Source organism: Molothrus ater, chromosome 3 (genome assembly GCF_012460135.2).
Source record: "Molothrus ater isolate BHLD 08-10-18 breed brown headed cowbird chromosome 3, BPBGC_Mater_1.1, whole genome shotgun sequence".
Taxonomy (NCBI): Eukaryota; Metazoa; Chordata; class Aves; order Passeriformes; family Icteridae; genus Molothrus; species Molothrus ater.
This window is the reverse complement of record NC_050480.2, coordinates 6354013-6380822: the sequence shown is the minus strand read 5'-3', so window position 1 is coordinate 6380822 and position 26810 is coordinate 6354013. Positions and strand designations below refer to the sequence as shown.

The 26810-nt window shown below is 49.6% G+C and overlaps 1 protein-coding gene across 1 annotated transcript in view; it reads left to right on the top strand.

Moving 5' to 3' along the window:
- GALNT14 (polypeptide N-acetylgalactosaminyltransferase 14) overlaps positions 1 to 26810 on the top strand; it is a 99473-nt gene that overhangs the window by 21050 nt on the left and 51613 nt on the right. Inside the window, exon 2 of the mRNA XM_036380744.2 lies at positions 13143 to 13312. Within this exon, the coding sequence (XP_036236637.1) occupies positions 13143 to 13312 (170 nt within the window). The remainder of the gene's footprint in view (positions 1 to 13142; positions 13313 to 26810) is intronic.

Genomic DNA, 26810 nt, shown 5'->3' with positions numbered 1-26810 from the left:
GTTTGAAGCCACACTGTGACTGGTGCCAAGGGTTGTGGTAGTGAGGGAAGATAGAGACAGGCCTGGAGCTGGAAGAGAGGAGCTGCTGGAGTGTGTGGGAGAGGGTAAGGATGGAAAAAGGTCTATGAGAAGAAACAAGCCCTAACATTAAGAGAAGCAGCATCACCAACTTGGGACTTGCCTTGTGCTTTCAGGACCATCCAGACAACAGAAGGTTGTGTTTCATCTCTGGTTACACAGGCCCAGCAGGGGTGGTGTCAGACACTTCCCTCCAGCAGCGTGAACCTCCTTTGCAATTTCTACTGCCCTGGTTTCCAGCAGGAAGCTCAGCTAAGGAGGCATGGCTCCTCAGCAAGGAGATTCCCTTCCCATGTAGCTGTGGCCCATCAGGCACTGTATGTCTGAACCTGCATGCATTAACCAGGTCTCAGCCATATCCCTCCTTTCCTTGCCTGCCTGGCCAGAGTCTACCAGCATCTTGTTTCTCTCTGGCTGGAAAGACTGGCTCCTCATTTCCTTGCAGCTACTGCCAGCAGCAAACACGACCTGATTTGTATTATCCCGTGTCTGATCCCACCTAATCCTTAATGCAGCTCTGCAGGCAAGGGCAGTGTGTTGCTGCTGGAGCAAGAGGGATCAAAGGCATGTGGGCTGGGATGTGGCCCAGATGGGTGATGGGACTGCCTAAATGTGGATCCAGCCTCTGCTCTGCACTCCTTGTGTCACACAGGGGACTTCCCTCCCATCCCACAGCTTTCTGAGGGCAGGGAGCTTTGCCTTCAGCAGATAGTGCACAATGGAGCTGATGTGTCCACCCAGCATGAGATGCTCCCCATGGAAGAGAGCGTGGGGCTGTTCCAGAGCTGACTCTTTGGGTTCAGAGGTCCTGGAGGTGTTGCCTGGCAGCTTGTTTCTGGTGTTGGGTGTACAGGCTTTGTGTGGTGACCCCTTTGTGCTGCCTAGGCCAGTAAGTGGAATGTGTGTTGTCTTGCCACCCAGCTGTGCTGCAACAAGCTGAACTGTGCCCAGGACCATTGCCACTGTCCAAGCCTGATGCTGCCAAAGCATGAAAAGCCAAGAGATTCAGGGCAGCTTATTTCTGCCTGGATTTGAGCTTTGCTGCTGGCTTGTAGTGTGATTGCTCTGCTTGCCCACGTGCATCTTGTGACAGAATGTCATCTATGGGACTGCTCTGCTGGCTGCATGGAAGGGGATGAGGTTTGAGGCACTAAGATATGTGGCAGGGCTTGCTGCCCCCACAGTGTGTGGAACTGTGGAGCTTAATGTGTGTGTGCCATGAGCTATACTGCCTGGGTGGAGGAAATCTCTTCCTGTATCAGACAAGGGGACTGGTCCAAGCCCAAGCAGGAGATGCTCACCAAGACTTCCATACTGTGTTTTCGTGACTGAGTACTTCAAAAATGCTCTTTTCCTTATTGCAGTGAAATGTGTGTTTGTATGTGAGAGAGAGAATCAGTGCCAAATGCAGATTGGGTTTTTTTATGATAATAACAGCAAAACTCAGTGCTGGTTCCTGGTTTCCCTCCAGATCCCCATGCTCTTGGATGTTTTGAGTTTGCTGCATCAAGAGACTTAGCATGGGTTTGGTTTTTATGATGCCCGTGCTGTGGCTTCCGTGCCCAGAAGTGGCTCTGCTCAGGGTTTTCCCATGCAAGCAGCAGGGCTGTGCTGCTGGAGGATGGCCAGAGCCTGGAGATCTGCCTGGCCAGGCCCCACCAGCCATGTCCTGCTTCTGTTTTTCCCCACTCCCAGCCAAGCCTGCATCAATCCCAGGCACAGCACTTGGGGCTCCTGCAGCGCCTGTGCTCACGGCTGGCCAGGACCCACAGTCCTTCCCCAGCAGGCTGGATTATTTTAAAACTTGCCATCCCTTCCTAGGGTGCATGTCTCACTAGCCAGCACTGTTTTTTTTTATTTCTATTACTGAGCTGAGATAGAGGAAGGCTGGGCTGACACATGTGCTCTAAATTTTGCTGCTGTATCTCCGGTGCTGTCAGTCATGGTGTACCCAGGCCGAGGATCTTGCAGACACTCCAGCAGCAGGTACCTGAGGATCAAAGGTTTAGATCCGTTCTTGCTGTCACAAATGTTTTATATCTAGTTTCTCCTTGAGGGGAGTTGAGGGGAGGATGGGCTGGTACATCTGAGGAGTACACACACCCTGGAGCATTGTTGCTGTGACCTGAGCTTCATCTCCCTGCACCTGTGTGTTGAGGACCAGCTCTGGGCTGCAGAAACACCTTCCTCTGCAAAACGTGTGTGTTGAGATGAGGACATGGGTCACCAGTGCTTTTTGACAGGGGCATGGTGTCTGACAGGCAGGCACTGGCAGGTCCTGAGCTCCAACTGAGCCTTGAGAGTTTGCCCCATAGGTCAGTACCCCACAGCCTCTGCTGCCCCTGCATCCTCCTGCAACATGTGTGTTAGGGCAGCTCTCATGTTTCCCAGTGATGCTTTTAAATCTATTGGAGAAGTCAAGCTTTGTCCAGGAATTTGTGCACTGCTGCCACCATAGGTGCTTGGTATGGTTTGGGCTGGGCTGTAGCTCATCACTGCAGAGTGGGCAGGAAGGCTCTCTGCAAGGGCTTGGGGAATTTTGGTTAGTTACCAGCAAGGGTTTTCCTCTGCTCTTCTCACTCTGCTAGAGGTGAGAGGTGGGAAAAGGGAGAAGAAGCCCTTGTACTGGAGCTGCTAAGCCATGCTCCTGCCCAGTGGGAGCCTTGTGACTTAACTGTAGGAGCAGGGAAGCTGAAGCGTGGCTGGAGGGAGTCCAGGGCTTTTCCAGAACCAGAAATCAAGTGCAGAAGTGGGGAGTTTGGTCTGACAGCATTTCTTGTCCTTGCTGAGCTCCTTCCTTGGAGCAGGCTGTGCCTTGGTACATCTCTGCTCCCCAAAGCAGTTAGCTGTCAGAGGAAGGGGGAAGGGTGAAGCTGATGGCTTCTTAAAGGCAGCTAAAGCCACGAATGCACCTGTCCTGTGTGCTTGCAATTATTGTGTTTTTGTTTAATACCTATTTTTATGATATATGTGGTTTTTTTATAACCTTTCCCTCCCTTGGAGACACTTCACATTCATATGCTGCTGTTACCATCACTCCTGTTGCTGCCTGCCTTGGAAGGGGGGCTGCTCAGGGAAGGATACTAGCATTAGTTTCTAAAGCAGTGTAAAGATCCTCATGGAAGCAATTACCAGATGGATTACCCCTGGCTTTGCTGCTGTGAAAAGGCCATGTTGGGTCGAGGATGCTGACTATATTAACAGCACGATCCCTTCCTTCTTGGGAGGAGTGGTTGGGATTAACCTCCTGATTTTTAAAGGGCTGGGTTCAAAGCAGGACATTCAGAGCAGGGATCTGCCTGGCTGGCTCCTTTATTCTTCCCTCCCTGTTCCCTTTTCCCTTTCCTTTCCCCTGATGTGCCCTGTCCCAGGCTGTCCTCTGGCACGTGGGAGCCACAGCTCCATGGGGAAGGGGAAGACCTTCCCTGACCTCTGAGGTGCTCCAGCTCTCTGTGGTTTGGTAGGAGTTTTGGCTGTTCTGCAGGAGGAGGAGCAAAATCTCAGCTGGAGACTGAGTACAGCTATGGGCTCCTAAGTACTAAATCATCTGCTGCTCCTGCTGGAGCCTGGGAAGGCTGGTTCGACCTTCATGGCTGGGAAGCAGCTCATGTCTGTCCTGAAAGGCACAGAAGGAAAACACAACACTGTCTGTCCATGTAGGAACTCCCTTTTGCTACTTTATTTACCCACCATCGCTCTGGGCTCTTCTCAATATATTTGATCTCTTGTGATGCTGGGAATGTGCTGAACCTGGGTGGTGTGGGGGCACACATGGGATGTTGCCTTCATTTCTTTCCCAATGAGTGCCCTTTGTAATTGGTGATGACCTTTGGGGAGCAGCTCTTGCACTCACCCACACACCAGGCATGCAGCCAGCAGAGGATGGGGAGGGGCTGCCTGTGGGGCACCAGGTAATGTGTTACCATGGCCCCAAAGATGCTCCTTGGCATCTCCTGGCACCCTGGTGAGCCCAGAGGGTTGCTGAGGGGATCCCCTTTGGCAGGGGGAAAAGGCATTTTTGGGAATTAGCAGGTGGAGAACAATGAGAGGGCCCAAGGGTGCTGTGGGCATCCCACTGCTGATGGGAGTGGCAGTGGGAGTACTGGTAGGGGGCAGCTCCCATCAGCTCAGAGGACTTGGCTTGGGAATTGATTCTCAACTCATTGTGAGGCTGCTGCCAGTCTAGATGTTTTCCACTTATTTTGGGTTTTTAAAACCTGAAATCTTAAAAAATGAAAATCTCAGTGAAAGCAGAGACTCTTAAAACGTATTTTGTCTGGTTTGCTGTCCAGAATTACCATTTGTAAACCCCTATAGAGGGGTTCACAGGTGCCAGTGAACTTGGACTGGCATTGCTCATCCTTTTCTTGGGGCTGTGGGAAAACCCAGAAGACCAGTTTTGAATAGAAACCTGGGGAGACTGATGCAGCCCAAGCACAAGCAGCTGAACTAAGTCCTGCAGCATCCTAGGAGAGCTGTGGGCAGGCGTAGGAGGAAATGACCAAAACTCCTCTCCATCCTTCTGCTTGACTCTCAGTACAGACAGAGCTGGGTCTTCTCTTTTGTCCAGTCAGCAGCTTGGTTTGTGCTGACCTCCTAAATATTCAGCTCATTATACACTCTAATGTATAAATAAAACAGAAGGAGGCAGCAATATTCTCCAGGAGGATATAATCGGCTTCCTTTCCTTTTTAATTACACAGGATTTGTCTCCATGTGTCAGGCTATCCTATGGGCTAATTTATAATTCTAAAAGAGTTAAGATCTGTGTTCTTTATGCAGTGAGACGCTTATGAACACACCTGATTTTGGGGGTCCAAGATGAAAGAGCATTTTTCTAGATGGAAATGCAGGGAATTTTGTTGCTGGATGTTGTTTTTAGAGGTCGGTGGCCTGGACCCTGCATTCCTTTCCATTGTCACAGAGTGGTATGAGGTTCTTCACTATACTGGAGATGGTGAGGGTCACCATGGGAATTCCTGGGGTCTCTCTGGGGTGTGTAATGCTGGCTGCTAGCATTTTTTGTCCCTCTGTAAAGGCAGGTACTACAGCCAGCAGCTAGGAGCATTGTCCATGTATGGAGCTCTGGCTCTGGCTGCCTGTGGGAGATGTGGATATATTTTAACCTGGCACCACTGCCAGTGCAGCAGATGCTTGCTGATAAGTGTGGTGTGAACTCTGAGCTGACTTGTTTTCTCCTAAGGGAAGCCCTTGAAACAAAATTTGGCTTTTCATCAAAGCAATGAATCTGTCATCTTTCCCTCTGTGCAGCTCGGAGTCCCCTGCTCCTGATTTGCAAATAAATTCCCCATTTTGGTGGCTGCCCTGGCCATCCATTTTAAAATTAAAGCTTTGGTGCCCTTACTGGGAAAAGCATCAGTAATTCTCCAGTGGCTTTTCATGCTGTTGTATTTGGCTGGAGACTTCAACAGATTTAAGCCTCTGGAGGGTGTTTCAGACCATGTATATTGTTTACCACAGATACAGGCAAGAAGATAAACAAATTGCTGGTTCTATCTGTGATTGACTTAATGGTGGCCCAGATTCCTTAGCCCTGGGTGAGCTGCTTGCACTGACTCAGTGGCCAACAACCTGAGCTGATGTCTGAGTGTAGGGACGACAGGAGGAAGATGCTGAAGAGCCTTCTCCAAGGCCTTGAGAGGGATGCTTCCATCCAGGCTGGAGTTGCAGCTGTACTTTGTGAGAGTCAAGTTTTCTTCCAGTTCTTGAAGGTCACATCTTCCTCCTTGGCCCCTTTCCAGCCTTTGTCACTCCTGTTGCCTGATGTAGCAGGTGCCTTGGTTGTGTAAATGTGTGTGTGCACCACAGGAGAGATCCAGGCTCTGCCCACACAGGAGGTGTGAGCAGCAAGGGCAGAGAAAGTGGGGACAGTGTGGTCTTGGCCTCAGGGCCAAGTGAGAAAGTGGGACACTGAAAGGTCCTCAAGGACTCGTGCTCCCTGCTGAGCCAGCAGAGGAGGAGGAGGTGCTCCATCCTTTGAAGATGGAGCAGAATGCCTGCGGATGTGCATGAGCAGGAAAGGGTCAGTGGCAATGAGAAGTTTGATGGTGAATGTTCAAAGCTTCTCCAGGGACCCCAGCTGGAGGGCAGGCTTTGTTGGAGAAGTGCTTTGCTTTAATTAGGTATCTGTATTAATATTTTATTTGATTTTTTTTCTTTTGTTTTGTTCTTACTTCCTCCAAAGTGGGGTCAGAACAGGCTCAGATCAGAAGCTTTTCCTTGAGAGACAAAAAAAAAATCACCTCCAAGCAGAGGGAGGTGCTGGTCCTCTTTGGAGCAGAGTGGGATCCTGGATCTGCTGTGTGTCCCCATGGGGCCGCAGAGGAGCTGCCACCAAGGTGCTCATGCATGTTGTGCCCAGGTACCAGTGCAGGAGGAAGAGGAGTTTCACAGCCCTCAAATAAATGAACTGGAGCTGAAATCTCCATGGGTCACAAAAGTAATTAGGGCAGATCGTAGTCGGGGCCCAGAGCTGCCTCCATTCCCAGTGTGTGGTTTGTGTCAGCACAAAGCAGGGCCACTGAGCCAGTGAAGCACTTAAGCAAGTACTTAGCTTGAAGCATTTAAACAGGGGTTTCTCTTGGTTCCTACAAATGCCTGGAGTCACATTAGTTTGTATTTAAGTGCTTGATTGGCTCAGGGATTGTGCACTTTGGGGAAGGAGGGTAAGAGAAAAGAGGTGACTTCCAGAGTTGGTGTGAATTTCATGCTGAAGGGTACCTGATGCACTGGAGGATGTGATGCAGGATGAATACAAAGCCTGTTTTCCAAAGACCCAGAGCCTGCTTTTGGCACCACCACATTCTCTTTGGATGGGACAGAGACTGGCTGTGGTGCTGCCTGTCTCCCCCTCGTATCCTGGGGCTGAGGCCATCGGGATGCACAGCACTGCTCGCTCAGGGCTAAGCTGAGGCACCGGGCTCTGGGGTTGAGGAAACTACACCAAAACTTAACTGAAGGATCTTGTACCTCAGTGCTCCATCTGGGTTATTCAAGGATGAGGACAAAGGCAGTCTGACACTGTCCCACTTCTTTTCCCTCTGATGCTGCTGACCCTCTTAAGTGCACGTGCTGGCACAGGGGGACGAGGAGGGATGAGCCCTATCCTGTTTGAAGTATTATAATCCTTTCAGATGGCATTAGTGCCTGGGCCAGCAGCAGCTCTATAATTGAACCTCCTGTTTGCAGGGGCCCTGCGCTTCAGTGAGACTTCTAAATCTCATTTGTGTAATGCCTGGTTGCAGTTCCTGCTGAAAGATTGCCCTCTGCCTCCAGTGCCCCCGAGCCTGCTGAGCACAAGGATGTCCTCGCTGGCAGAGGAGTGACAGAGCGTGACTGGGCAGCAGCAGAGTGCTGCATGGCATCTGAGTTTCCAGAGCTTTCACCTGTTTATTGGACCTTGTGATAGGCTGATGTAATTTTTAATTCCCCCCCCCCCGCCCCTTCCTGGTTTTTTAATGCCTGAGTCCCAGAGAATGGGCTCAGTGACAAGTGCTCAGTCAGGTATTTTGTAGGGATGAGATTTTCCAGGGAAAGCTGGGTGTGAGGGGAATCGAGGTAGGGGCACATTTGGCTGCTACCAGACTCCTTTGGGGTCATCTTTACACCTGCACAAGCAAAAACCATTTTTCTGGCCAAATGGTTTCCCTGGAAAACCCTGTCAGCTCTGCCAGCCCCCTGGGCTGGCTTGGGTTTACTGCCTCCTGAAATGCCATGTGTGTCATTCACATTCTCTGAAAAAATGCCTTCGCCCAGGGTTTTTCTCCTGGGAAGCTGAAAGGCAGAGAGAGCAAAAGAAAAGAGAACAGAAAAGAAAAAAGAAAAACAGTTCTTATCTCATTTGCTTCTCCTGTGTTGTACTCATGTGGAATGTGTTTGGAGATTGTTTTACCCACAGGTGATTGTTTCACTGGATTCTGGTGTGAGTTGTTTTGACTCATTGGCCAATTGGGGCCAAGCGGTGTCAGGACTCTGGAAAGAGTCACAAGTTTTCATTATTATCTTTTTAGCATTGAGTAAGTATCTTTTCTGTATTCTTTAGTATAGTATAGTATTCTTTAATATAGTATCATAAAATAATAAATTAGCCTTTTGATAAGATGGAGTCAGACGCATCATTCTCTCCCCTCGTCGGTGGCCCTGCATTTACAATAAGCTCATGGCATTGGTCTGATTCACTCTGGTCTGAAGGCAAAACTTAGCAGACCCAAAAGGAAAACAGTTTTTATTTTAGTAAAGGCTTAAGTTCTCTATGTTAAAACAGTGCCACAAAAGAAGAAAGTGAGTCAGAATCTCCCTTTGGCTCGCACTGCCCACTCCTTGTCTTGCTGGGCAGCTGGAGGCTGTCCCTGGGGACTGGTGTGACCGGCCCATCCCTGTCCCTGCTGGCTCCTCTGGGGAGGCTTTTCACCTGACATGCCCTTGCACTGCTGGGCTGCCTCTGGGTGGCCAAAGTGCTGTCCCAGCTGCCCTTTCCCTGCCAGTGTCCAGCCTGGCCTGGCCTCCCGTGCCCTGCCAGGGGACGCCATGGCCCCACAGCAGCAGCCGCCGCTGCTGTTCCTCCTTCCCGCTCCAGCAATCCCTGCTGTACTGTAATCACACAATTATTATGCCGTTAAAATGTCATATTCGCAGAAATCCACATAAACAAGGCATTAGCAGTTGCCAGGAAATTGTAGTTTTACTGCTAATGACCCATTTTCCCCCTGCAGCACCACTTGTTTTTTTTCTTAAATATTATTTTTTCCCTTCTTTGTTTCTTTGGTGGTTTTTTTGTTGTTTTGTTTTGTTTCTGAGCTCTGATTTAAGAGGCAGATGACGAATTACATCTTTGCACTGAGAGGCTTTTAATCTTTAATGTACAGTTACAGTGAAAAGCTGCCTCTGGTCTGTGTGCCCTTAGCCAGCGAGGGTGATGGGTGGTTTTGGAGGAGGTGCCTTTAGTGGGTTATTTTTGGGGGATGCTTTAGTGAAATGGCAGAGAACGCTCTTGGTGACCCCTGCTCTTGGCTGGATGCTGGTGTGAGACGGAAGCTTCTCTTCTCTCCATAATAAGTTTTGTCAATGTCTTTTTGTGGGTGTCCCTGTCCTTGACCACCCCTGGGGGACTCCCCAGGGTGGTGTTGGAAGAGGCAACACTTGTTTGCCAAGAGCAGACAGCCCCTCCTTGGATGTATTTTTCTTCTCTTTCCTTCTGCTCATTGAGTCTCTCAAACTCTTTTAAGCGTTGACTGTGTTTCCTATAATTAATACCAGTCATTAAACTGCAGTGTTGAAAGAGAAATTACCTAATTCCAAGGAAAAAAAAAAAAGAAAATTTATTACTAGCACGTGAGAGAAAATGATTAGGAAACTTGGAGAGATGAGCCCTGTAGAAGATAAATAGAAAGGCAAGTGGAGTATTGACTTGATCCTTTTCTAGTGCAGGGTAATTTGGCCTCTAAAGTGAGTTAGATCATAATAAATTAAATTTAGATTTCTGCACATCAGTTAAATAACTCCCAAGACAGAATTCTGGTGTGAGGAAGAGGTGATTATACATTGTGGAAATATTATAATGAAGACCTTATCTGGTAACCTGTAACCAATGTGCTGTCCCTGGGTAAGCAAAGGGGATTTCTCCTGGTGCTTTAACTCTCATTCCCTGTCTCAGATCAGGTGCAGGTGAGAAACAGGTGAGTCCCTGTGTGTGGGTTGGTGAGGTCTCCTGCCTCCTGCTGCTTGCAGAGCTGGGAGCTTCTCATGCTTTCCTCTCCTGCTTTGAGCAGCTGTGTTTTGCAGAGGTCAGTGTGCACCTGTGTCTGAGCTGAGCATTCTGCTCCAATTTCAGTTCCCTTTTAGGGAGGCTTGGGATGGAAAGAACACCCAGAAGATTTGGGCAGGTGATGCAGACCAAAATCTACCTCTGGCTGAAAAAGTGAACCCAATCCCTGGTCTTGTTGTGTGGCCAGATAGGGATTAAAATAACTGTTTAATCTCTGGCATCTAGTTACTGTAGATCTCAGGTGTGTATTTAATTACCCACTATTTAGTACCCATCCCACAGGTAGCTTTCCTCAGCCCAAAAAGAAGAACCTGGGTGAATCAAGGTGGGCTGGTGTCTTTCAGGTGGAGATTGCACAGGAGTATTAATTAGTCACTGCAGAGTTAACCAGGAATGCAACCCTAGAATGCAAGATATATCCTGAGCAGGATGAGAGGTGAATACTGTGGGGTGAGGTGCTGGTATTTGTCCATTTCCTGCTGGGACCCTACCCCTGGTAACAGCACATTAGTGGAGTTAGATGGAAAATGCTATCCCAGACCCTGGAGGACCCTGCCACATGCCAAACCCTGCTTCTGCTACCTGACCAGAGCACTGCTGCACTTACAGCAGGTGCAGAAGCTCCAGTTTTCTTGAGGGAATCCACCAGCCCTCCCACCTGAGCCATCAGTCAGATTCTTGCCTATCTGTACCTTTCTAGCTGATCCAGCTATTGGGTATAACTGACATCACAAAAACCAAAACAACATACACACCCACACCCTACAGCCTTAAGTGCTGTGTGGCCACTTTCGAAAGCCATTTCTCTTCTTATTAAGTTTGATAAAACCAACTTTTATTTTTCTTCACAGCATTAAAATTTAGGGACTGCAGCTCCGGTGGTTGTTTCAGCAGTGCCAGGCCTCCTGGGGTCATCGTGAAATCTTACAAACATCAGGCTCTCGCTGGCTCCGCGATGCAATCGCCTCACTCTTCCCTGATCTTTTACTGCCGTGCTAAATCATGTTTTGCAAGATGCCTGAGAAAAAACCCAACATAAACAGCATTTATCACCCCGTGCACGTCGGCCCTCCCCAAAGTCCGCGGCTGGGTTATGTGCGTCCTCCTCGTAAAACTCCTGCAGGGACCTCACTGGTTTCGTAACTTTCTCCCAGCCTTGAATGACTTTATTCCAGTCCTGAATAACTTCCTCTCAGTGTGGCTGGTGATTCAGGGGTTTCTTCTCATCTCCTCACACTGGGGAAGGTGCTGGAGGAGGTCCTGAGAAGGCCATGGGGTCACACCAGGGGAGGGTGAATACAACCCTGTATCTGGAAACCCTTGCATCCCTGGAATTTCTTGGCTCTTGGGAGTGCTTGGGAATGCTCACGTCACCATAACCCAGAGCAATATGGGGCATCCTCTGGCTGGAGGTGCCTGGCTTGCTCCTGTGGTGGTTTACTTGCAGGAGCCAGTGCTCCCTCCTCCCCTTCCTGTGACTACAAAAAATGCACTGCCAGATGCGAGTAAAATCAATTATGGGATAAAAATCGCCCTTTTCAAAAGCTTCATTTTGCGCTATTAGCAGGCAAAATCGACTTTGAGATGGTGTGAACTGAGGAGGGAAAAAAAAAAGAAAAGCAGAAGTAAAGATCAATTATTGGATAAGATCACAATTTTCTTTAGGGCTGAGATGTGTGTAAATGTTTGCATCTCTCAGTGTTACAGGTAGGCTGAGATCAAAGAGGTTGTGCTGCTGTAGCGATGAGATCTTATCGGCGCTGTTTTGTGCCGGCTGCCTCAGACACTGCCAAAGGATGCTTAAACCCCCGGCAGCTTCTGCTGCTCAGGGATGCTTCAACCCCGACAGCACCGAGCCACCAAGAAATGCTTAAAACCCCCCAAGGTTGTTGAAGCTGCTGGGTAACCCCAAAATGCAGCTCTTCCATCCTGGAGCAGGGGGGATGTGCTTCCCTGCTCTTGTCCCTTCAGTGGGGCTGAAGTCCTCAGTGGGAGACGTGTGGTGGCAAAGATGGACTGAAATTGGGCTGGGAGCATGATGGCCCCCTTCTTCCAGGGTCCTGTTGCTGGAGCTGGGGCTAGGATGTGGCTGTGGAAATGTGGGATTACTCCTTTCCTGCCTGAAAGGTTATGGGGGCAATGGGCCATGTGTTTTAAAATACCTTTGTTTTTTGCCTGCAGAGAAATTAAAACCCTTACAAAATGTTTGTGCTGCTTGAAAGGGGCATCCACCAGAGACCTGAATTTGGGTTCAGATTAGTCATTTTAATTCAAATTGCCAGACTCTCTTCTACATATTGTTTCAGGACAATAAATAAACCCTGAAGACATGTTGCCTTCTTGGGAAGGCCGCGGTGACCTGGTTTCGGAGTCCAGCACGGCAATCCCCTCCTGGGATCCCTTGGGGCCAGTAACGGATGCTGACACCAATGTGGTGGACGGTTAAAGGCCTTTATTGAGGGGTCTCAAGGGTATTTATGGACTAAGGGGTTTCTCTACGTCAGACAGGGGTTTGGCTATACTTTCTAGGGTTAGTATGGAGTGGAAAGTTACTGGCATGCATAGGTTAGGGGGGCTACATGTTTGACTACATTACAAGGGTGATCCTTATCTATGGGGAGAGGGGCAGAAGGAGTCCTGTAATTTTCCGTCACAGCCCAAAATCTTCCGAGCGCCTGTCCCTTACCTACCACAAAGACCTCATGGGATTCTATAGGAGTGTGCCTCTTGTTGACGGAGTGACAAAACTATCCTTTGTCCCCTCAAAAAGGAAAGAAGCCCAGAAGTTTCTCTTCTTGATTAGGTGAAAAAGCCACCTCATAGGCCTGGGGGACTTCACCTCAAACTTAAGGATAGCTAATTAGAAGAAGCCAGAAAGTCCCACCTTTAGTGCAATTTAGTAGAAAAAGAAATGACCGAAGAAACCAATCGCTTTTGTAAGGTGTTTCACCAGGAGCAAGAACCTCTGGCACCTGGCTGGGTTTTTCTCTGTTTGTTACTTTGCCTTTTTGTTTCCAACACTGCAGCAGAAGCCATCCTGCTGATTTTTATGCCTCCAAAGGTAGCTGAGCCATCTTGGGTGTGTTGCAGACCTCGGAGAGCTTATGAGAGCGGGCTCGAAGAGGCTGCTCTCACAGGACTCCTCGCTGGCCGCTCTCGCAGCGCTTGCCCGCGTTGCGGGGATGGTGGAGCTCCGGTGGGGCTTGGGAGGAGCTCTGGAGCGGGGTCAGGCGTGCTCCGCTCTCTGCTGTGTCTAACGGGGCTGGCTTTGTGCGCGCAGGAATCGGAGGCGGACTGGGACGACCTGTGGGATCAGTTCGAAGAGCGGAGGTACCTGAGCGCCCGGAGGTGGAAGGGCGGCGAGGACCCGTACCGGCTGCACGCCTTCAACCAGCGGGAGAGCGAGAGGATCCCCAGTGACCGCGCTGTCCGCGACACCCGCCACCACAGGTGCTGCCTCCTCCTCCTCCTCCTCTTCCTCGCCAAACTTCATGGCGTGGCGGCTGGGAAAAAACGCCAACCGCTTACTTGTTTTTAAAATTTTTAAAAGTTTAGTAGTAGTAAAATGGTCATAAAAAATAGTAATACCATTAGAGTAACAATAATTTGGACAATAATAATAAATTGAATTAGGACAATCTGAGACAATAAATACAAAGAGTTACAGATGTCCGGGTACCTTTTTCAGGGTAGCACTAGCCCGAAAAAGGACCCGCTTTAACAGAGGATTAACCCTTAAAAGCAGCAGCCTGTTGCATATTCATACACCTCATCCATGATGCATAAATTCCATTCAAACACAGGATTCTGTTTGGTCATCATCAGCTTCTTCCTTCGAATCCTAACAGCGCCTTCGAGGCAGGAAGAAGTTGGTTTCTTCTGATAAGAGGGCAGTAAATTCTTTTTCTCTGAAAGATTTAGGTGTCCTATGGCTGCTATCTCACTGTGAGTCCTTTCTTTGAAAAAAGTATCCTACATAGCATAGTTTCTATTTTAACATTTTTTAATAACCTAAAACTATATTTAACACAGTACTTAAGAGAATTAATAGAGCATTACTTTCTAACACAACACATATAATATTCATTTTAATATTTGCGAAAAGCCAATCATAAAATACATGCATTTTTCACAGGGGCCTAGTCCTGTTCCCCTCCAGGGATGTGGTTTCGGGTGCTCTTGGGATTGGGTCTGCCTGGGTTGTATTTCTGGGATTGAGTGTTTCCCTTTGCTTGATTTCTTGGCATGTCTGGAAGTTTTAAACCTGCTAATTGAAACTGTATAAATTATTCCCATAGGGAAAGAAAGGGAAGGCCTTTATTTTCCCTTTAGAAAAGTATTGGGTTTGCAAGAGCAAGTCTCACTGTTGGGCAAAGTCTTCACAGGTGCTGAGAACTCCTGCTCTGCAGATGCACTGAGGTGATGAAAGGGGGATAAAATAACTGCTGAGTGCTGAAATTGCTCTGCAGAGAGAGGAGTGGGGAATAAGGGGTAATTGCTGAGTGAGGAGGAGAGAAGGGTAAGAACTTGTTGGATTACGAGCTGCTCCAGCACCACTGAGGTCAGAACTATCATTTGGTGCCCAAAGGAGCTCTTGGGAAAGGCAGGGAGGATTGCAGCCTTGTAGATGGAGCTGCACTCCCCTGTCAGTGTGAGAAGAGTTAGGGTGGGAGTTTTGGTGCTCCCTTCCTTGCTGAGGTCTCAGCTGTAGTCTCCCTCTGGTTGCCTTTTCCAATCTCTCTAGGGAAGAGCTGCCCTTCCTGCTGAAGGTCAGTGGGGTTAATTGTTAGTTTGCTGGATGGGGTGATGCGAGGATGTCCCAGTGGTGAGGGAAAAGCTCCCAAGGTCCCCTCAATGCAGTTTTCCTCCTTGTCCTCCTTGAGGACACAGTGTATGCCTGGCCCCTGCTGTCAGTCACCAGTCCACAGCTAGTGCAAGCTCTTTCCATGGAGCTGTGCCTGGCATTATGTCCCAAATTGCTGGCAGCAGCTGTCTCTACTGCCTTGTCCTGGGAGCCCTTTTGGGGAAGTCCTGCTCTGGTGGGAGCTCTGTGCTGGACCCAGCCATAGCACCCCGCTGCCTGTGCTGCACCTTGCTCCCAGATCAGAGTGACTCCACTCCTGGCATCTGACCCAGCTCTGAACTTCCCCCGTTCCGGTTCCAATGCAGCACTTGGGCTGAAATGCTGAAACAGCACCAGCTCCCCAGCCCTGTAGCAAGCCATGTGCTTATTTATTTATTTAGCTTCTTTTTGTTGTAAGGACCAGATGCTCCTTTCTCCGGAGAGGAGCTGTCAGCCCTGACGGACGCCTGTTATAGCTGAGCAGAGAGTGAATGTGCTATTCCTGGAGAGAATTAATGCCAGGGATATTAACCATCTGCCCTATTAAAAGGGAAGATTGCCTCGGTTGCCCCTTGCCTACCCTGGCTGTGCAGTGGCAGCCACCTTGTTCCTGGGCAGGCAGATGTGGCACTGAGTGCTCCTGTGAAAGAAAAGTCCTCATTAAGGAGGAAGAGAGGGCACAGCACGTGGGAGGGGCTGGGGCTAATTTAATTTGTTTCCAATTTCCTTAAGCCGGTAATTGGATTCTGATTTATTGAATATGCCTGAGGAATGCTGCGGATGATGCACCATTAGCCAAGCATTAGAGTAGCCACGGAGGAAATGGAGCTGCCGGCAGGTCTGGGGGAGGCAGGCGCTGATGGAGAGGATGGAGGAGGGAGAAGGATCAAGGATTGGTGGTTGAGGGAGAGAGGAAAGTGAAGAGCTGAGCCCTCTCTGGAAAAATAATCTTTACTTAGAGCACAGGTGTCCTGGGAGCTGCTGCAGGTGATGGTCAGGCCCTGCCGTGCAGCCTGGAAGCTGGCCTTGAACTGTGCAGCAGAAATGTGTGGGAAAGCATGGATAAGCATGGCCTGCTCTCGGAGCAGGGAGAAGTTGCTGGTGGCTGTGCAAGAACATAGAAAGGGAATGCACCATGGGGTTGATTAGATGCCCTCCTGTGAAGGGGAGAGCAGGGTTGTGTGGAGCAGGCTGTTGTGGGAGAAGGGACAGCTGCAGTGCTCCTGCTGCATGTCCTACTGGAGGCTGTGTTTAGAGGCTTGGTTTCAATGGAAAACTTGGATTAAGCTGCTCAGAGTGAACCCAGAGAGTTGGGCCTCAATTCTATTCCAGCTGACTTTGAAGCAATGCAGGACCCCACACTAAGCGGTGCCACTGTGCCAAGAGGCTCCTGGTGAGCATGTGCAAGGGTTTTGGAGGCTTTGGAGAGGGTCTCATCCATCATTTCAGCTCCTTGCCATTGATAAACAACTTCTCCCTCAGCCTCTCGGTGAGATGTTGTGCTCTGCTTTGTGACAAGGTTTCCAGTGTGTTGGCTCTCCATCCTTCTTGCCTCTGCATGATGTGTGACAGCACTGAGATGGACCTTCAGACCGTGGTAATGCCCAGAGACCCAAACATTGGATCCTAATCCTAGGCACTGGGATGTGGGAATGCTGCTCCTCACAGCTTCTCTGTGGGGTGTTTTTCATTAGGATGGTTGCAGAAAGTTTCCTGGTGTTTTCTCTGCTAATCCAGCCGAGCATCTGGACTTGCCAGCGATAGCTGAATATACAAAATCTGGCAAGGGCTGAGCAGCAAGCTCCTTGCCAGGAGGTCATGGAGAGGGCAAATACTTTCAATGGGATGGGATGTGGCACTGACAGCCAGTTGCTTAGCAATGTTTGCTGGATTGATTTTGTTTTTAAATTGCAGCCAGTGGAATAGTTTCAGATGGAGAGGAATTGCAGTGTTCCAAGAAATCAGAGCAGGAGAAACCGTGGTGGCTCTCTTTGTCTGCCTCTGGCTAGTGCAGGGCTATGAACTTCAACTCGATTTGTGGGTGATTTCAGCCAGGGAGCTGTCATGCTTTCTGTGGACTACTTTGTGTCACTTGGCCTGGGAGATCTCACAGCTGGAGCGTTGCTCCTGGTGACTTTCTTGTGTTTCACCGCATTCCTGGTTGCACATGGACTATGCCCTTGGACCACATAAAGGGCTGCCTTTCTCCAAGGAGAAGACCTCGGATGCTCCTGTGGTGGTGCATCCCATCTTCCCCAAAAGTCAAGGTTGAACCATCCCTGTGATTGCATCAGCCAGACCGGACCTGGAGCTTGGTAGTTATCCAGACTGTGCACAGCCAGCTCATTCCTCCGGAGTGGGTGGCTAGTCTCCCTCCACCATGGTAGCCACATGCACTGGGAATTACCTCATCCCCACCTCCCACAACTCCCACCGGCAAACTGCGGGACCGAAGCGGCAGCGAATGAGTCAGTGCCGGAGGAGAGGAGCGGAGCTTTCCAGCACTGCTCAGCAGCTCGGAAAGCCGGCAGGAGCCAGGACGTGTCGCCCCCAGCCAGAAGATTTCGTCGTGATGGCTCCTGGGCTTTTTCCATCTGTGGCAGACAGCTCCTGGGGAGGCTGGTGCTCACCACGCCAGTGCTCCATATGCTGCTTGGGCTGCCCTCCGCCTCGCCGTGCCCCGCTGGCTCTGATGGATGCGCGGATGCTGTTGTGGCTGCCAGGCTCGGCTGGGACCCGGCACCGGCCCGGGCAGGGGGTTTGTGCTGGCTGAGGGGGGAATTTGGGGATAAGGAGAGGAGATGAGAGGCTGGAGGAGAGGTGAGAGCCTCCAGCAGACTTCTCCAGCCACTGCAAATCACGTCAGCCAGCTTCAGGCATCTCCCAGCATCTGTTTTCCTCTATTTGTTTTGCTTCTTATTTCAGCAGTGCTGGTACATGTTTAGTAGTGCTGTCTCAAGAGCTGATAAAGCAAGAAGGCCAAGGATGGAGCCCTCTCAAATTCTTGCACAAGATTGCATTTTTGAAATTCCCTCCTTCCCTGAGTCTCAAGTGCTTTACAAGAGGTCCTACCTACCCAACTGAAGTTTAATTTTACAGCTGCTTAGGGGTGTGTTTGTGTATGTGTGTCTGAGATAGAGAAAGCAGCTGCTAAGATCAAGTTGTGATTGAAGCACGAGGCTGGCAGGGATGCTGCAGGCACGAAGATCAGGGTGTTGCATTGTCTGCTGAAGGTGAGAGCATCCTGGCAGCCCAGAAGCCAGGTCCTGACAACTTGTGCCCCCTAGAAAACCTCTGCTGTTATAGTCTTATTCTCTTTGAGAACAACAGCACACACTCTTAAGATTTCCTCCAGGTTTCTTCTCTTAAATCCCTGTGCTAAGCCAGTTGGAGAGTATCCCCTGGGTAGGAAGGCAGTTTAGGACTGGTTGCTCTGCTCATATGGTCTGTTTTTGGAGGGATGGGAAGATGCAGGTGATGCCTGTGAGGTTTCCCTAAGGCAAGAGCTGCTGTCTTGTGTTCTCAAGGTCCAGAAATGCCAGGATTTCAGCCCTCAAGTGGAGCATTACACACTGCAGTGCTGTTTTGACCCATTAATTCCAGTTTACATCCCAGGGGTGCAGAGCTTGCACATTTCACATTAGGGTGGAGCAGCTGTTGTTGGGGTAGGCAAAAATACCTGGCTGTGCTGAGAGTGGGCATGACTGGAAAGAACAGGTGGTCCTGAGGGTCACCTCTGCTGGGTGTGGTACCTGTGGACACGGGCACCTGGGGCTGAGCATGGCTCTCTGCCCTTCCCTGTGTCCCTCTTGGGCACGGCTGGCACGTGGGAGCGCATGTTGGCATCCCTGTGCAGATGGCAAGAGGGCAGCTGTGGCACGGGCAGGCTTTGGAGTGGCTCTGGTTTTGGGTGAGGTGATGATTGCCACCCAGGAGAGGCTCTGGTTTTGGGTGAGGTGATGATTGCCACCCAGCAGTGGCTCTGGTTTTGGGTGAGGTGACGATCGCCACCCAGGCGTGGCTCTGGTTTTGGGTGAGGTGATGATTGCCACCCAGGAGAGGCTCTGATTTTGGGTGAGGTGATGATTGCCACCCAGGAGTGGCTCTGATTTTGGGTGAGGTGATGATTGCCACCCACGAGTGGCGAGCACTGAGAATGTGGTGATGTCTTCTTGGGAATGGGAGTTGAAGGGGAGAAAAGCTGGCAGCAATGCCTTTGGTTTGGCATGTTTATGATGCCCTTGGACTTCTCACATTGCCTTGTCTCTTCCAGCTTCCTCTCCCACCAGACCAAAACCACTTTGAGGTTGTTCGTGAGGTGAACAATGGGTCTCAGCAGCCAGAAATGTGGGTTTTGCCCCACATAGGAATGTAAGCATCTTACCTTTCTTGCCTGGTTTCTTGAGAGTCCTCAAAGGAGGAACTTAATGTCTGGATGCCAATATGTATGAAAAAGCCCAGGCAGGACAGAGTGGGGGCTCTGCTCTGCTGTCCTCAGTGATACCTGAACATCAGACCTGCAGAAGCAGGTGAGTCCTAGGGTCCCTAGCAGGTAACCAGACCCACTTTGAATTTGAGGGAGGGTTTGTAGGGACCTAGATGGACCTTGCACAGTTGAGAGCAAAACCAAACCGACAGATTTTTGAGGTCTCCTGTTATCTTTCACTTTGCTGACTCCATACATTTCTTACTTTGGCCTCTGGACTGTAGCTGGGCTAATCCACTTTCCTGTGTAATGCAGACTAAGTCCTGAGGGATTATTATTTTTAAAATGTGCTTGTTCAAGCAGTGTCTCATGAGTTGCTGGCTCGGGGGGTGCTGTGTAGACCAGGGCAAGAGGTGGTGTGGGCAGGGGTGCATGTGCTCATGGTCTTCCTGTGCCTGGTGCTGCTGGGTGCATCTCCTGGGGCACAGGGGTGGTGGGCAGGTGTGAGCAGAGGAGCCTTGAGTGCAGGGCAGATGGGTGGGCCCGTCTCGGGTCAGCTGTTGATGTTCTCTGCCCCGAGATGTGCAGGGTGTCTCTGCTTCGGCCCGCGTGACTCAAGAACGAGTCTGGACTCTTCGCTTTTTGGTCTTGAGGTTGTTTATTAATTCTTATCTATAAAATTTTCTTTCTGCCCAGCTGAGATCTGCTCAGCAGAGCAGCCACAGGCACTCTGACCACCCCCAAGGTGCTGTTGTCCTTTTATACTACAAACTACGTGTATCGTATTTACTCTTAATTCCCGATACCTATCACCTGTGTTAGACAGTGCACTTCTACTCTAAACCAATCCCAAAGTGCCAACATCGCTGCAGAAAATGGAGAACAAGAAGAAGAAAGAAGAAGGACTAGACACGCCCTGATTCCTCCATCTTGTCCCCATAACCCCCATACCAAAAATCCTAAAATCTACATTTTCACCCTCTGAATATCTTATTATTACACTATTCAAACCCGTGTGACTTTCACGTCCTCTTACAAAGTTGGCAACTCACTGCAAGGGTCAAAATCGAATCTCCAGGTGTTCTGGGCAGCACGCCAGGGTCTCCGAGCCCCCTGACGGGGTTCTCTGCAGCTCTGGACATCCGAAGGGATGTGCTGAGTTCCCACAGACCCCTGCCCATGGGTTTGGATGAAGGAGGGAGCCAGGTGAGGAGGATGGGGAGAGAGGGAGTGCTCACGTGCTGCCACATCTCTGGAGGTGGCAGTGGTGAGAGCTGGAGGAGGTGTCCTGCTGTGGCCAGGTGTCTGTGCTGCTGGCTCTGCTCTGTCCTGTCCCCTCTTGTGCGGATGTTCCCCCTTGAGAAGTGCCTGATGCCCTGAGGGGAGAAGAGTGGCAGCACCTTGTGTGAGCTTGGGGTGGCTGGATGTGAGAGAGTCCAGGTTTCTTCTTGCCTTTGGGGCTCTTTATTAGCTGCTTGGTGGCTGTCAGCAATGTCCTGAGGAGTTTTTTCTGTCGCTTGATTTATTATTCCAGCTGTTACTCTGTTTTCTGGGCAGAGCCAGGATATTTGTCATTTCATTGCAAAATAAGATTTATCACATTTCAGCAAAATCCGGTATGTGTGAGGGCTGTGCAGATCTTTTGCCTGCAAAGCATTTTGGGGCTGAAACAGCTGGGCAAGAGAAGATCTGGGATACCCCTGCCTTTGGTCTTGGTCTCCTTATTTCTAGTGACAGCAGGAGCAGAGCACGACCCTGCAGGTGAGCAGGTACACAAATCAGTGGCAGAAAACACATTTTACACAAAAGTATTTCTGTTAGGAAACGACGTGATTGCTTTTTTCCCTTGGACACCAGACCCCAGAGGTTAGCTCTCAGTGCTGTGTTTTTCCATCATCTCCCTAGGCTGAGATCTCTCAGGATGAATATATGAGAAACATCCTTAAGTAGAGTAGGGGCTGGCCTTTCCCTTTGGGATAAACTAGAACTGCCAGCATTGGTCAAGGTCTTGGTTGTGCCCTTGGTCAGATGGCTTTTGTGGCCTAAATCTGAAACGTTCATGTTTATATGGAGTGCTCACCTCTCATAGTGGCATTTTCACTTGTTCTTCTGGGTGAATTTGGACTTGAAACTGCAAGGGGGTTTGAGGAACCATTGTGTGATCAAAACACAGAGAGATTGTTTTCAGGTAGCACTGAGAACAAGGAGTATTGAGGTTGGCAATTCTTGGCAGCTAAGCAAGGAAAGCAAGACAGCTATTAATCAGAAACTGGCACTTCATAAAATCATAGAATAATTTGGGCTGGAAGAGACCACAGGAGGTCTCTGATCCAGCCTCCTGCTCCGAGTTGGGTCAGCTCTGTAATCAGCCCAGGTTCGTCTCAATGCAGAAAGGAATGAGCCCACTGGGACTCCTGCCTCTCAGGCTTGCCCCAGCATTTTGTAAAAGCTGATGCAATTTAAAAACCCTGGTTGCAGCACATAGAATTTGTAGTTCTTTCCCTCCAGCTACCTGTGTTTGTGAAACAACTTTGAAGTTGCTTGAGGTGCTGTCATCTCCTCTTTTGGTGTTCATCACTTTTGGGTTATTTTAGCTACCATGCTCATGGATCTTCTCTGGCTTAACACTGCAAGCCTTTGCCAGCAGTGGGGTTGAGACAGGCTTGAGAAAACTTGGTCAAAGACAAAAATCCCATGGAGTCTCCACTCCATTATGTTGCTTGAAAGTGGACAAAAATATTCATTGTACCATTTTAGCCCTGCAGAAATCCAGTATTTTGTGTTTTCCTGCTTCTGCTGGAGCTGGTGTCTGGTACAGGTGTGGGAGTACCTGCACTGAGGTGCCTCTTTCTGATATTTGCACCTTCTGTTCCTGGAGAGCTCATGCCAGAAGAGTGATGGGTCTCTGTGGGGACTCACCAGCTGCAAACTGAGCTGGACATGCACAATCCTGGGAGACAGCTGGGGAGTGTCCAGGTCCCCATACTGGGAGTTCCTGTGGCCACCCCAGTGTCTGTGACGTTTGCTGCCCCACGTTTCTTCTGGTGGAGGGCTCAGCTGACCTGATGGGTTCTGAGGCAGGGACTGGTGGCCTCAGAGGACAAAAACAGATGAATGCAGTGATCTTTTTTCAAATATCTTTCTACATACTGTCCTCTTTTGAAGCCTTCTGGGTTTGGGTGTTTTTTTTTTTTTTTTGAATGTGGTAGGGGAAGAAGGGAGTAGATGAGAAGGATCTGCATGAAATGGGATTATTGTGGGTTGGAGCAGTGAGAGAAGTTGCATTCCCTGGGGATGGCTGCCTGTGTTTGAGCTGGGATCTCTGCTTGGCCAGCACTCCTGGCTAGACCATCATCCCAACATTCTCTTGTCCTGAAGAGCCCATTCTTCCTTCCTCAGATGTGACAGGGCTCCTGCCATTGCCCACATTGGATGTTCCTGTGCCTTTCCAGGGGAGTTGCTGTGCTTCCTGGGCATCATGGACACCCAAACCACCCTGTGGGACTTGCACAAACTTCCGTGGAATGGAGAGAGGCTTTCAGGCACTGAGATCCCAATCCAAACCCAGATGCCTGAGGCAGCCTATGGTACTGCTCTGTGCCATCCAAGCCCTGCCTAATCACTCCCTGGAGCTAGAGATGCTGGGTTGGCTCACTCAGCACTGCCTCCTTGGCAGGGACACAGGGTCATTGTCACCACCCCAGGAAAACGAGCTCCTGCCACCCTCTTGGTTTCAGAGGTGCTATGTCTTCCTCACCCTGGCAGTATGGTGGCTCTGCTCAGGCTTTTGGAGCACAGCTCAGCTGATCCCAGGCTGCAAATCATGCCCTGCAGTCATGGGCTCTGGATGTTGGCTGTCACCAAGGGGCAGGAGCTGAGGTGAAGTGAGATGCTGCAGTTTTGTGTCTTGAGGGGCTGCCTAGAGAAAAGGCAGGCTGAGGAGCTTTCATTAAAAATGGTTCTGGGAAGGAATGCTGGGGCTGGGGGAAGCTGGTGTTTCTCCAGGAGCAGGGTTGGTTGTGTTTTGGTTGTGTCTGCTGTAGGGAGGTGGCAGATGTGACAGCATTTATCCTGCAGTGGTGGATTTTCAGTGCTATTTGTCCCCTCTTCATGAGAAGGATGAGGGTAACTTGAGAATCAGCTGAGGAGTGAGCCAGGCTCTCTGAGGAGCTGATGGAAGTGTATAGGCAGGTGTTTGGGATGCAGGAGGATGTGCCAGTTAAATGGTTGTGTTACTCTTTTTTTTTTTTCTGGAGGGCAAAGCTACTTCCATCTGAATGGGCTGTGCAAGGAGTGTGAGTTATGGCACTTGTCTGCACAGCGAGCAAAAACTACTCCTGAGCTGTATTCTTGGCTAAAAGATGTCTGCAGGCCCAAGGGGACTGGCAGGGTGGGTCCTGGGGGAATCTGTAGGGACTCAGTGTCATGGAGTCTGGCTGCAGGCAGTGGGGATGACTGGACCGTTCCAGCAAATATCCTGGTAAAATACTACATTTCTTACTGCTGAGTTTTGTTTATCCAAGTTGTCCCTCCTCCGAGCCCCTCAGTGCCTTGCTGGGTGGGAAAAGCATCTGCATGGACAGGCATCCTCCCAAAGAGAATCTGAGGAGGGGGAGCATGCACAGCTTCCATCCCAGCTATTCCTTCCCTGAAGAATACCTTTATTTTCTGTTCCTTGCCAAAAACTGCGGTTTCAGAGAGGGGAAAAAAAGCTGAGAACTTCCCTCTCCCCTCCCTCCCCCCCACACAGTGATGTATTTCTTTCCCCTAAGTCATTTTGGCTTTGTTTCCCTATGAGACAGTTTTGATTTCATTTTGGAAATTCCCCACTCACCCATCCCCACTGCATTTTGCCAAGAAAAAATGCACATACAAACCAGCTCTGGGTCGATTTGAAATGACCCTTCCCTCGTCCTTTTTCAGTCCCTCCATTTTCCCTGCTTGCATCCCAGCCCTGTGGAGAGATGTTGTGCATTGTACTGAGGACTTCTGTGCAGGCACTGGGGGAACCTCCTCCTGCACAGTCCCTGTGGGAATTTACTTCAGCTGCTGGTTCCCCCATGAGAACAGGTTTGGTTTTGGGATGGAAGAATTCGGAGAGCCCATGGGATTTCCCTTTTGTTGTGCAGGCCGGTGCTGGAGCAATGGGGGAAGAGAGAGTGCCTGGGGAGAAGGGATTGGGACTGGTGCTCCAGTGTCAGTGCTCCTGGCTGAGTCACAGTGCCTTGGTTTTTTTAAAGCATCCTTGTACCAGAGGGCATGGAATGCACCAGAAGAATGTGTACAGCCTTTGAAGAGAGGGGTTTGCCTCTGTTAATGTCCTGTGGCAGGTTGGTTTGTGTTGAGGAGTACCTGCTGGTGAGATGCACTGTTAGCCCAGAGTTGAGCTGCTGTCTATCCATCAATGCCACGTGTCTCTCTCCAGCCTCTTGCTCAATCCCTTGGGAAATGGCAGAGCTACTGCTGCCAGGGCTAATTATTCCTCAAGACAGAAGACATTTGATAAAATATTAACCTTTTTCAAAAACAGAGCCCCAGTTAATTAGCTCCACTTTTGTGACACACTCACCCAGAGATAAAAGCTCATTCCCCAGATATCTGTCTGTGGAGCAGTGATCTTTCTGCATGTCCCTGTCACCATGGGGGACACAGAGGAGTGGAGGAGTGAGAGCTGGGAATTTAATAAAAGACAGTGACCTGCCAGTCACTGCGCCCTGAGGACAAACTGCTCCATTTCAAGGTGAGCAATGCCTGGGGAGAGGCACTGCTGCTTTTCTTCAAGAGCCTGGAGCTGGAAACAGAGACAGAGTGGGTGGTGGGATCCACCTCGCTGCCTACACCTGGGCTGTGTCTGTGTTGTCAGTGCCACATCTCTGGAGCTTGAGTCTGGGGGCTACGTGGGTAGGTAGGGCTCAGTAGAGCTGAGTGAATAACAGTGTTTCAGTTCTTTGGCTATTTAAGAGAAAGAAAAGCCAGGAGATGGCAATTTCAGGATAAACCCAAAGCAAAGCTGTTGGTGAATCTAAAAGTAAAAAGGCAGGAAAACTTAGAGCCAGAGAGATCTGTTTTTCTCATCCTGAAAAGGGAAAAATTTCATTTAGATCTCAAATGTTTTTGACACTTGAGTCATCTAAAAATGACAAGCTGTATTTAAAAGCAAGTGATTTTGAGTATCAGATGAAAAGTACACACTGGGCTCCTGAGGAACAAACGATGTGCTGGAGTGGAAGTGATGCTGCACCGCGCGTTGGTGGGTGCAGGAACCACTGGTGGGAGGCAGTCGCTGCACCAGGGAGAGGCTTCTTCCCAGGGGATGGAGGGAAGGGAGGGATGGGGGTCTCTGACACACCAGGACTGACTGCAGACCCAGCCATGGCCCTCGGGGTGGCTGTGCCAGCATCAGCTGTGGTATTTTGGGTCCCCGTTGTAGGGAGGAAATGATGAATCTGACTCCATGTTCTTAGAAGGCTAATTTGTTATTTTATTATGTATATTATATTAAAGAATACTATACTAAAACTATACTAAAGAATAGAGAAAGCCTTCTGTCTGTATCCTAAAAGATAATAATAAAAACTCGTCACTCTCTCCTCAGAGTTTCGACACAGCCTGACCGTGATTGGTCATTAAGTCAAAACAATTCACATGAAACCAATGAAACAATGACCAGTTGGTAAACAATGTCCAAACCACATTCCAAAGCAGCAAAACACAGGAGAAGCAAATCAGATAATTATTTTCCTTTTTCTCTGAGGCTTCTCAGCTTCCCAGGGGAAGAAATCCTGGCGAAGGGATTTTTCAGAAAATATGACGGTGACATCAGTCAGTCCATGGGGGCACAGGATTTCCTTTTTAAACTCCAGGTGCCTCCTTCCCTGCAAAGGATTGAAAGGATCCTGGGGTTTTTATAGGGAAGAGAAACCCTTGCCTGTCTCAGTGGCCTTCAGGGGCTGCACCCACCTGAACCACACCAGGGCCCAGAGATGATTTTGTGGTGGCCATTCCTTCATCACCAAGTGCCTCAGCATTCCCAGGGTGCCATTGATCACCCTCTGCTAGAACCATCCTCTGCCTTTGACTGCTGTAACATATTGACCACTTGTCTTATGGTTATTATGTGCCATCGATTACTTTGATAACTTGCTCCGAGTAATTCTGACAGAATGAAGTTGTTTGTTTAACTCTCGTGCTTGTCTCGCTATTTCTATTGACCTAATATGTTTATGTAGGCTGAAATCAAAGTCAAGTATTAGTAAATAATGGAACTAATTCTCCAAGACTCGCTCCTGATGATAATTTAGGCCATGAGACAGTTTCTTCCATCAAGCTCTTGTTTGGTTTTTTCTTCTAGCCAGCACCTTAAATTCCTACTCCATCAGCTGCAGCAAAAGGGCATTTTGGTTTGGGGCCATTTGGGTGGATTTCTGCTTTGAGCACTGCAGATCCCTACGTGTTGTAAGTGTTTTTGAGCTGTCACAGCATGGAGCTGGGTTTGTGCTTCCCCGGCTGTGACTGTGGAGGTGTTGTGAGGATGGGGACTTTCTCTGCTTTGATTTGCCACGTGATGCCAGGAAGCTCTCTGGTCAGAAAGCATCCTCCCTAAGGAATCTTTACATCCAGGGTTCCAACCGTCTGAAATGTACTTTCAGGTTTTCCTGGCTTCTAAAGATCTTTAATAA